This window comes from Schistocerca americana, chromosome 6 (assembly GCF_021461395.2).
Source record: "Schistocerca americana isolate TAMUIC-IGC-003095 chromosome 6, iqSchAmer2.1, whole genome shotgun sequence".
Lineage (NCBI taxonomy): Eukaryota > Metazoa > Arthropoda > Insecta > Orthoptera > Acrididae > Schistocerca > Schistocerca americana.
In genome coordinates this window covers 335,900,839-335,911,214 of record NC_060124.1, presented here as the reverse complement: position 1 = coordinate 335,911,214, position 10,376 = coordinate 335,900,839, and the positions used below count along the sequence as shown (strand labels likewise).

At 43.5% G+C, this 10,376-nt stretch overlaps 1 protein-coding gene across 1 annotated transcript in view; it reads left to right on the top strand.

The window, feature by feature from the left end:
- Positions 1–1,926: 1,926 nt before the first annotated feature.
- Positions 1,927–10,376, top strand: part of LOC124619200 (odorant receptor Or2-like) — a 34,629-nt gene continuing 26,179 nt past the window's right edge. The window contains exons 1-2 of the mRNA XM_047145418.1: positions 1,927–1,982; positions 4,705–5,183. Of these exons, the coding sequence (XP_047001374.1) occupies positions 1,977–1,982; positions 4,705–5,183 (485 nt within the window). The 5' untranslated portion in view covers positions 1,927–1,976. The remainder of the gene's footprint in view (positions 1,983–4,704; positions 5,184–10,376) is intronic.

Sequence of the window (10,376 nt, the reverse complement as noted above, 5' to 3'; positions counted from 1 at the left end):
AGGAAAGGAACTCCAATATCTGGGCCAATTCTCAAAGAAATAGCGGAAGTTTTGCACAAAAAACTGGAAGCCGAAAGTAAATTTGCTGCCAGGGAAGACTCGATTGATCGTTGGAAAACTCCTCATGGTGTCCGATTTGTTTCTATTTCCGGTGAAAAACTATCTGCCGATGCCGCAGCCGCTAGGGGTTTTCTGTTAAGTTTCAAGAAATTGTAGAAGAAAATGAACTGTTACTCTGCCAAGTGTATAACATCGACGAGACAGGGCTGAACTTTAAAATGTTCCAACAAAAACGCTCGCAGCTTCAAATGAATCCGTGGTAGGAACGAAACTTATAAAAGATAGAATAACAGTCATTCCTTGCAGCAAGCACTCCTTGTTCGTCACTGGCAAATCTAAGAAGCCAACGGCATTCAAAAATATAAACTTGTCTTCCTTACCGGTTTCTTACCGCAATCAAAAATCTGCTTGGATGGACTGCAACATTTTTAAATCCCGGTTTTTCGACGAGTTTGTGCCATCGGTCGAAAAAAGAGTTGAAGCAAAAAAATCTGCCTGTTCGTGCTCTTCTGCTGTTGGATAACGCACCATCACATCCATCTGAGGAAGATTTGGTGAAAAGGGACATAAAAGCCATAACCTGCTTGAGGCAATGAAATCCCTTATCATCAATGATGCTATCTATACAATCACTGCAGCATGGGATTACCTGAAACCTGACACACAGCGGTAATCGTGGCGTAAGCTTTGGCCACAAGTTATGGCTGCAAATGAGCATACCGAAGATGAGCAAAACAACGACGCACTTGAAATCGTTAAAGATCTACAAACTCTGGAGCCGAACGTCCCTTCCAATGAAGTTGAAGAGTGGATCAACGAATGGGACAAAGACTGTGACACTTTTGAAGAGCTCAACGACGACCAGATTGTTCCCGCTGTTGGCCAGAAATCTGTGAATTCGAGGAATCGGACGGCGAAGACGACCCCTCCATCCGGTTTTCACACAACAAGTCAAAAAACGCTTTTGACATCGCCCTTCAATACATCGAGCAGAATCCAACTTCAACTCCAATGGACGTTTTGTGAATGAAAAATGGAGGAACACTGTAGCTAAATCCAGAATAACATCTGCTAAACAAAAATGTATCACTGACTTCTTTTCAAGTAATTTCTTTTCGTTTTTACTGTAAAGACAATGCATACAGTATAATCATTTCTTAGTTTATACATAAAGTAGTTTATTTCTTTGTAAAAAATTTATTTTTTATATACAGTACTGTAAATGTTTTTTAGTTTACAGTATACATCGCTTATACGTTGTACAGTTCACTACTGTAATTTGTTTGTCGTTTTTCCTTTTAAAACCAATACATATTATAGTGTGTGTAGAAGTTTTTTAGTTGATATATTGTGTAACACTGCCTATTACTGTAGACATCGTTTAGTTCTTAAATCGTTTAATTTTTAGTACTAAATGTCTTTTTATATTTTTTGCAAAAAATATTAGGTATTTCGGATAATCCGACCTTTTTCTCGTTCCGACCATGGTCCCAGTCCCGAAGGTGACGGATTAGAGGTTTTCTACTGTACCTTGGAACACCTAAATCACTACGTCTGATGCACAGAGTGAAAACACTGACGTCGTGATGCTGCTGACTTCATCGTGGAAGCCGTTAGCAGCAGCTGCAGACGAGGTCAGCAACCTGGACTACCTGCTGAAGATTCTGCACTGGTCGGGCACGATGCGCCACCCGCACGCTGGTCCCTGGGCCCGCCGCGTCCACTACACGATCAACGCGTTCTCGACGGTGGCACTGCTGCTCTTCATTTGCTCGCAGGCTGTTCTCCTTTGGCGCGACGGAGCGACAGACATCGAGCGGTTCACCCTCTCACTGAGCGTCCTGAATACGGCTAGCGTCGTAATGATCCGCCTCAGGCACATAGCAGCACGGGAGGCAGATTTCCACAGGCTTGCCATGCAGGTAAGTAGCTTCGGTAGGGCGTATTTGTCAACTGCTCTTCAGTCGTCTCGATACATAGAAATACATCCAGAAAGACTGCGGTTTACAATATTCCTACGCAGTTTTTCGCCGTGAAATTCTTGAATCAGCGTTTCACTGAACGCTTGCCATTTCAGATTTGTATGCAGTCTCAACAATTCAACGACTTCCTCCAACGTCGTTGTCAGGAATTATCTGCTGGTCATGGGGTATCTTATTCAGTTGGCTGAAGTAGACAATGGAAACCTCAAGAAGGCACCTAATTTCCATATGCTACAAAAGTCGATATAGATCTCTGTAATGGAAGAACAAAGTTATCGAAGTTAACTTTAAACGTTAACATTTTAGGTTAGGCTTTACCGTGACTGTTATTGACATTTTGTTTACAAAATATGACGGTAGACATGTGATGTGTTACGACAGTGAAAGGAACCTGTGACCACTGGAGACAGTGCCACAAGTTCCTGCAAAACATCGTAACAAAACACACACACAAATGTCATATTAACAAATGTAAATCTACCTGATGATGTCGGTTTAAACCCTTGAAACGCGTCGTGGAGATAAATAAACAGTGACTGATAACCGTGAAATTGTTGTTTCATTCAATTAGCGACGTTGCTTTCGACAGAAGGCGGGTGATTCACTTTACGCTTCTGTTGCCTTTCAGAACTAAGCTTTCGTTGGGCTTCTGTGATAACACAATCTTAGAAGGTATATACTTGGCCAATGAGCCAAAACATTATAGCCAAGTGCTTAATAGTATATTTGCCCGTCTTTGGAATGAAATACATCACTGGTTCTGCGTATCAGGTTCAAATTCAAACGGCTCTAAGCACTGTGGGACTTAACATCTGAGGTCACAATCCCCTGACTTAGAACTGTTTAACCCTAACTAACTTAAGGACATCACACAAATCCATGACCGAAAGAGGTTTCGAACCTGTGACTGTGGCAGCAGTGCGAATCCGGACTGAAGCGCCTAGAATTGCTCGGTCACAGCGGCCGGCTGTGTATCAGGGATCCCACAGTTTCTTGGTGAGTTTGTGGAGGTATGGGGCATTAGATATCTTTCCACATGTCATGTAATTCGCGTAAATAGCCGGCCGCTGATCAGGGTACGCGCTGATGGTACTAAATATGGGTTCCATAGGATTTACATAAGAAGAGTTTGGCCGCCGAAACATCAACGTGAGTTCAATAAAATGATCCTCAAACTCAATGGCGCGTTTCTGCCTATGAGACACAGACAGCTATACTACTGAAAGATGACATCGCTGTTGGGGATGACATTTAGTATGATGGGATGCAGTTGGTTCGCGGGTATCAGCGTGCTGCAGCTTTCTAGCGCCGTTCAACTCACTGACGGCGGTTGTGGAGACGACCAGCGACCTAGTGTAGCGCTAAATTGATTCAGCCGAAGAGCCGACACGTTTCCATTGACTGACGGTCCAATCCTCATGATCCCCTACCCACAGCTATCGTAACTGACGATGTCGTTGGTATACTGTGGAGCTCCATGTTCAACATTGTACGATGAACGGTGTGCTCCAAAACACTTGTGCGTGCACCAGCGTTGTGCTCTTTCTGCAGATATGAACACATCACTATTCATCCTACTTTATAGAGCAGAGCAGCACAGATGCGGCAGGGAATCGAACTTGGAGGCCATTACATGGCAGTCAGATATGCTGAACACTCCTACGGAGGCCGAGATGGAAGGCGTTGAAAGCTAGATATTGCATCTGAATCAGATGCAGCCAGAACAGCGAGAAGCATTTATTCAACATTGCTACATTCTTAAACTAAGTAATGAAAAGTTCTTTCCCCACTCTAGAGGGATTAGTGTAATTGATACTAATGAAAGTGAGTCACTGAAGTATGATGAAACTGTTAGCCGACCGATGTCAGAAATGAAAGAAATGATAATGACACAATATACTAAAAATAAATAAGCTTCGTAACACATCATACCACTAATGATACCAGGGTTTCAAATGAGCCTCCATCTGTCAAAAAGTTAAATTAACTCCTCATTGCCACATCTCAAGACTTTTGACGCTGAGGTCATTGGTCCCAAGGCTTACATACTACTTAATATGGCTTATACTAAAGCTTATACCAACTTACGCTAAGGACAACATACACCACCCATGCCAAGGCGCCCAAGACCGCCCATCTTCCCAGCGCGGCTCAAGGCTACATTGTTTTGCATATTTCATGAAGTAAGCACCATGATATCCTATGTTAGCTTTATAGCTAGCAAAACTGTGGAAGAAAATCGGATCACTATCCATTTCCCCCATAGTAGACATAGTACACCTACGGCAGGAAGAATACAGTTCCAGATCCGATATGGTTTTTGAGCACAGCCGAACTTCTTGCGATTCCAAGCGCAGCCTATCGCTGTCTACCATCAACAGGCTAGGCGCGGCCATAGACTGAGGTGAAGGACACACAACAGGGTTTTATTCACAGTAATGTATCTATCATTGTTGGCTGAACGTAGAAACGGTGCTCTGCTGTATTAGCGTAAACACTCAGCTGTAACTAAGACGACATGGTGCAGTGAACAAACTGAAATAAATTGTGACTGTTATTGTAAGCTGTAGTTTCAATTGACACTGAGCAGGTTTCATTAACCAGTACTGGAGCACCTCGCCCATAGCGTGTACGTGTGCAGAGGGTATGTGATTGGTTGCAGGAGCGCCGCGACTTCGGTGAGTTCCTCAGCCCCGACGACTTGCGGCTGCTTCACCTCAGACGCCGCTCCATACGGCGGGTCGTTTCCGCCTACCTGTTGTCGGGCGTCTTCATAGCCATCGTGTACACCGCTACACCCATCAGCGCTGAAGGGCTGCCGTATATCCTGGCGCTGCCGTACGATGCGACGCAGCCGCTCGCCTTCGCGGCCACGTGGCTCTACTGCGCCTACATTGTCTTCATCAAGTGTATCGCGACCATGGCTGCCGACTCCTTCAACATCAGCCTGATGGTTCAGCTGCGCAACCAACTCGATTTGCTGAGCAGAAACCTTCGGAGCCTAAGCGACAGTGTCTCACACACGAAATCTTCTTCGTTCGAAACACACTCTATCCAAAATATACACAGTTCAGAAGATTTAAGCCACGACATACACTATCGGTTGCGAAAGAGCGTCCTTCATCATCAAGCAATCATAAGGTATATATATATAAATATTTAACACAGCAAACCACAAGGTGTGTTGAGAACACATACAGATTATGGGTTTAGTTTTTGACAAATAGTTTTTATTCTGCAATTTCGGCGTATCGTCATTACTACCATGACTGTTCGATGTTTTGTTACGGCATACAGGGTGAATCACCTAAATCTTGCATCGCAAATATTGTAGAAATTGAAAGTGATATTGATGTGCGGTTTTCACAGAATGGATTGGTAGCTAATCAACAGATTGTAAGCCGGCCGCGGTGGCCGAGCGGTTCTAGGAGCTACAGTCTGGAACCGCCAGACAGCTACGGTCGCAGGTTAGAATCCTGCCTCGGGCATGGATGTTTGTGATGTCCTTAGGTTAGTTAGGCTTATGTAGTTCTATGTTCTGGAGGACTGATGACCTCAGAAGTTATGTCCCATAGTGCTCAGAGCCATTTCAACCATTTTTGAACAGATTGTAACAAACGTAGAAAGATTTCTGCGCAAACATACACAGTTTTAAGTGTAACAACGCTTATTGGCATTAACAAACTAACAGTAGGATAAATTAGAATCCGGTGGTGCTTGTTGAAGGATTCTGGTGCTAGTCTTTTACGAACATTTGCTACACCTACACTTGTACAGTACCTGTGGTAGCACACAATACGGAACAACACAGGTGCATACAGTAGTTATATGGATTCTGCCCAGTAACGAGACAACTGACCATCACAGGGTGTGTTCAAAATGACCACCGGCAGCGGCAGTCCACGCATCCAGCCTGGTATGGAACGACTGCCGCACAGGTGTTAGCATTTCAGCGGAGATTTCGGGACAGGCTGCTGTAATACGCCATTGCATACCATAAAGTGTAGTTGGTATGTCCTTGTAGACAGTGGCTTCCAGCTTTCCCTGCGGAAAAAAAGCCTACAGGCGTCAAATCTGGGGAACATCCTGGCCAAGGTTCACGACCTCTGCGCCCAATCCAGAGATTTGGAAACAATTCGTGAAGACATGCCTTACAGCCACCATGATGGTACCACAGGTTCCTCCAAGTCTGCAGAGGAACGTCTTCTAGCACCTGTAGAAGAGGATCTGTTAGAAGGCTGTGATACTTGGGCACATACAGTGTTCCGTCTATTAAAACCGGGAATATGAGCCGATAAATCACTATCTCATACCACGAGTTTGCACTCCATGGACGCTGACATTCCACTTGCCGATGGCAAGGGGCATTGTCAGCAGACCAATAGTGCATGTTTTGGCGGTTTACCTGCCCATGACTGGTGAATGAGGCCTCATCACTGAACAACATACCTCATATATCTCGAGTATTCTGTCTTAATGGCCACGTATATAAGTTAACACGAGTCTCATAATAGTTTCCATGCAGCTCTTAAAAGAGATGTATAGGGAGGTACCCTATGTCAATGAAGAATGCTTAGGACCCTTGCTTGATTCATACCACTTCCTCGTACGATTGCTCGGGATTTAACGTGTGGATCAACTGTGCCAGGAGCAAGAACATTATTAGAATTATTGTAGGCTGTGGCTAAGCCATGTCTCCGCAATATCCTTTCTTCGAGGAGTGCTAGTTCTGCAACGTTCGCAGGAGAGCTTCTGTGAAGTTTGGAAGGTAGGAGACGAAGTACTGGCGGAATTAAAGCTGTGAGGACGGGGCGTGAGTAGTGCTTGGGTAGCTCAGTTTGTAGAGCACTTCCCCGCGAAAGGCAAAGTTCCCGAGTTTGAGTCTCGGTCAGGCACACAGTTTTAATCTACCAGGAAGTTTCAAGAATATTATTATTTCTCCCTGTCCCCTTGTCACTTCTTTTTTCTGTTACGTTGTCTAGGTGCTACACTACCACTTTCACTTCACTGGACGAGGAGGCTGATAAATAAGTGCAGACAATGTTGATGTCTATTGGGATACCTTGCTGCATATACCGTACAAGAACGCACTGCATTTTTTCTACATTCGCCATACACAATCAGCATGTCGGTTTTCTCAACACTGGAAAATAAATAGCATCATCCACTCACGACCTACTGCTTGGACTGTCACACACACTAACTAATTAGCAGTCGCAGTGCAATCTGTGAGCAAGCATAACAATATAGTACCTAGGAACTACACAGGATGAGTGGCACAATAAAGTGTTGGTGTCGAAGCTTTTCAAATTGCGATATCTCGTAAACGACTCGCACTAGAATCCTGCAGCAAACAACAATGACATTCTAATTTACCCTACATTTAGTTTGTCAGAGTCAGCAGACATTGAGGCACATAAATTTGGATGTTTCCACAAAAAATACGCGTAATTTTTATTATTACAATCTCTTTATTGGAGGGAGTAGGAGCCTCTAATTACTAATTCATTCAGTGAAAACCACATATGAAGAGCACTTTCCATTTCCGTAAGAGGACAAGAATCGAGACTGAAGAAGCTGTTCTGACTACGACACATTTCAATCCACACGGTAGCATGAGAAGTACTGCCAAGGAATGTGTGATCACACAGATAAGTGTCTTGCGCATCTTGCGTCGACATAAATTCCAAATTTACATCTGCCCCACCACTCGGATGACGTGATTCTCAACGTCAAATAGTGTTCCGTCTGTTTGTCACTTAGCGCCTGGGAGACCGAACAGTTTTTTGAACGTCTGTTCTTAACGTACGAAGCACCGTTGACGAACTACGGTAATGTAAATTTATGTAACGGGCAGTACTGTGCTGAAAATCCACGATGGCTTCGTCAAGTAATACACCGACGGCGGTGGTGCGTAGACATATGGCGCGGACCATAGGAATTTTCATTGTGAGTCCCTAATTCATCGCCGGCCAGAGTGGCCGAGTGGTTCTAAACGCTACAGTCTGGAACCGCGCGACCGCTGTGGTCGCAGGTTCGAATCCTGCCTCGGTCATGGGTGTGTGTGATGTCCTTAGGTTAGTTAGGTTTAAGTAGTTCTAAGGGACTGATGACCTCAGAAGTTAAGTCCCATAGTGCTCAGACCCATTTTGAGCCTACTTCACCCCAGGAGTGTTCAATGGGAATATAGTCCTGTTCTTCTAGAAGAGGTACAAATGGATAATCGGCAGTGTATGTGATTCCCGAATGACGGCTGTCCGGCTCACTCTTTGCATGTTGCAGCGCAAATATTGAACGAAAAGTTTACTCATCGTTGGATAGATTGCAATGCTGCAGTATAATTGGCAGACAGATCCGCTGATTTAACTCGTCTTGGTTTCTTTCTATGGGGAATTCTAAAATACGAAATCTATCACGAAGCCCACATTTACGGCAAACGATATGCGCCGTCGAATGCCACAGCATGCAACGGAATACCACCAAATATACTTTCATCTGTTCTTCTATCTCTCCAGCGGCGACTGCAAATGTGTCTTGCAGTCGATGATAAACAATTTGAGAACATTCTACAATAATATGTAAAACTACTTTGTTTTAACAAAGTACTTACTTTGTATGCGCCAAGTCGTCAGTATATCCGAGTTAAGGGTTTAGTATATTTAAAATGTATTGCGTCTAAAAATTTCGACTAGCACCCATTGATACATTTGTTCGACAGCAGGTTCTTTACCTTTAAGAAGCATTCAGGTGCTGTTGTTATTGTGGTCTTCACTCCAGAGAATGGTTTGATGCAGCCCTCCATGCTACCCTATCATGCGCAAGCTTCTTCATCTCCAAGTAACTACTACAACCTACATCCTTCTGAATCTGCTTAGTTTATTCATCTCTTCCGTCTCCCTCTACGATTTTTACCCTCCACGCTGCACTCCCCCCCCCCCCCCCATCTAACACAAAATTGGTGATCCCTTGATACCTCAGAACATGTCCTACCAACCGATCCCTTCTTCTAGTCAAGTTGTACCAGAAATTCGTCTTCTCCCCAGTTCTATTCAGTACCTCCTCATTAGTTACGTGATCCTCCCATCTAATCTTCAACATTGTTCTGTAGAACCACATTTTAAAATCTTCTATTCTCTTCTTGTCTAAACTAGTTATCGTCCATATTTCACTTCCGTACATGGCTTCACTCCATACAGAAACTTTCAAAAACGACTTTCTGACACTTAAATATATACTTGATGTTTCTCTTCTTCAGAAAAGCTTTCCTCTCCGTTGGCAGTGTACATTTTATATCCCTTCTACTTCGGCCATCACAAGTTATTTTGCTCCCCAAATAGCATAACTCGTCTACTTCTTTAAGTGTCTCATTTCCTAATTTAATTCCCTCCTTCACGTATCTGAAGACAAAAACAGGTTGGATACTATTTCGTTTTTCAAATCTACTCGAAGTCTGTACGAGCTTGTTGAAGGGATACCTCATGAGTATTTTAGTACAAGCGACCCACTGTCTAATAGCAGTGTAGTAATGTAATTTTTTTTTACCTCAGTCGCCTTGGTTTCTTTGAAAATGAGATCACATAAGTGAAAAAGCGTGTAATATGCAGTAACCAATATGTATACCACACACCGCATAACACAGAGTAACGCAGCAACCTTCAGACGAAACTTTGCACTGCGATGATGTTGCCGTCGCTGCGTGGACAGATAAGAATAGCGTTTTTATGTCGCTCTTCCACTGCATTCACACACCAAAATACTCTGAAGGTTTCCCTGAACAACCCCTGAAAATTTGTCTGTGGATACGGGGTCCGTCCTTTATGTTACGTCTTGAACAATATCGCTATTGGTTGTTGTCCCAATTTATAACAATAGAAGCAGCAACTGTGGTCGCAGGCACAATTTCAGGCATTTCGTTAGTGATCACATTCGCTGCTTTCACTGAATAATATTACCATGATGAAACACTAAGCTACACGAGCAAAAAACAATAAACTTCCTCTCTGTTTACGTGATTTCGGAGTTTGACGTATAACAGCTGAAAAGAGGGAATCCACAGGCAGGGGTCGACTTTTTTGCGACCTCTTTTGCGAGTAATCGACGAATAAGCATTGCGCATGGTGCTCTAGACCGAAAATGTCAAATTCACAGCTCGCGGGCCGCATGCGGCTCTTAAAGGTCACCTCTGTGGCTCGCCCCGGGAATATAACGATATATATATATATATATATATATATATATATATATATATATATATATATACATATATATATATATATATATATATATATATATATATATATATAACGTGTCACCTTACGTGCACGTGCTTAATAC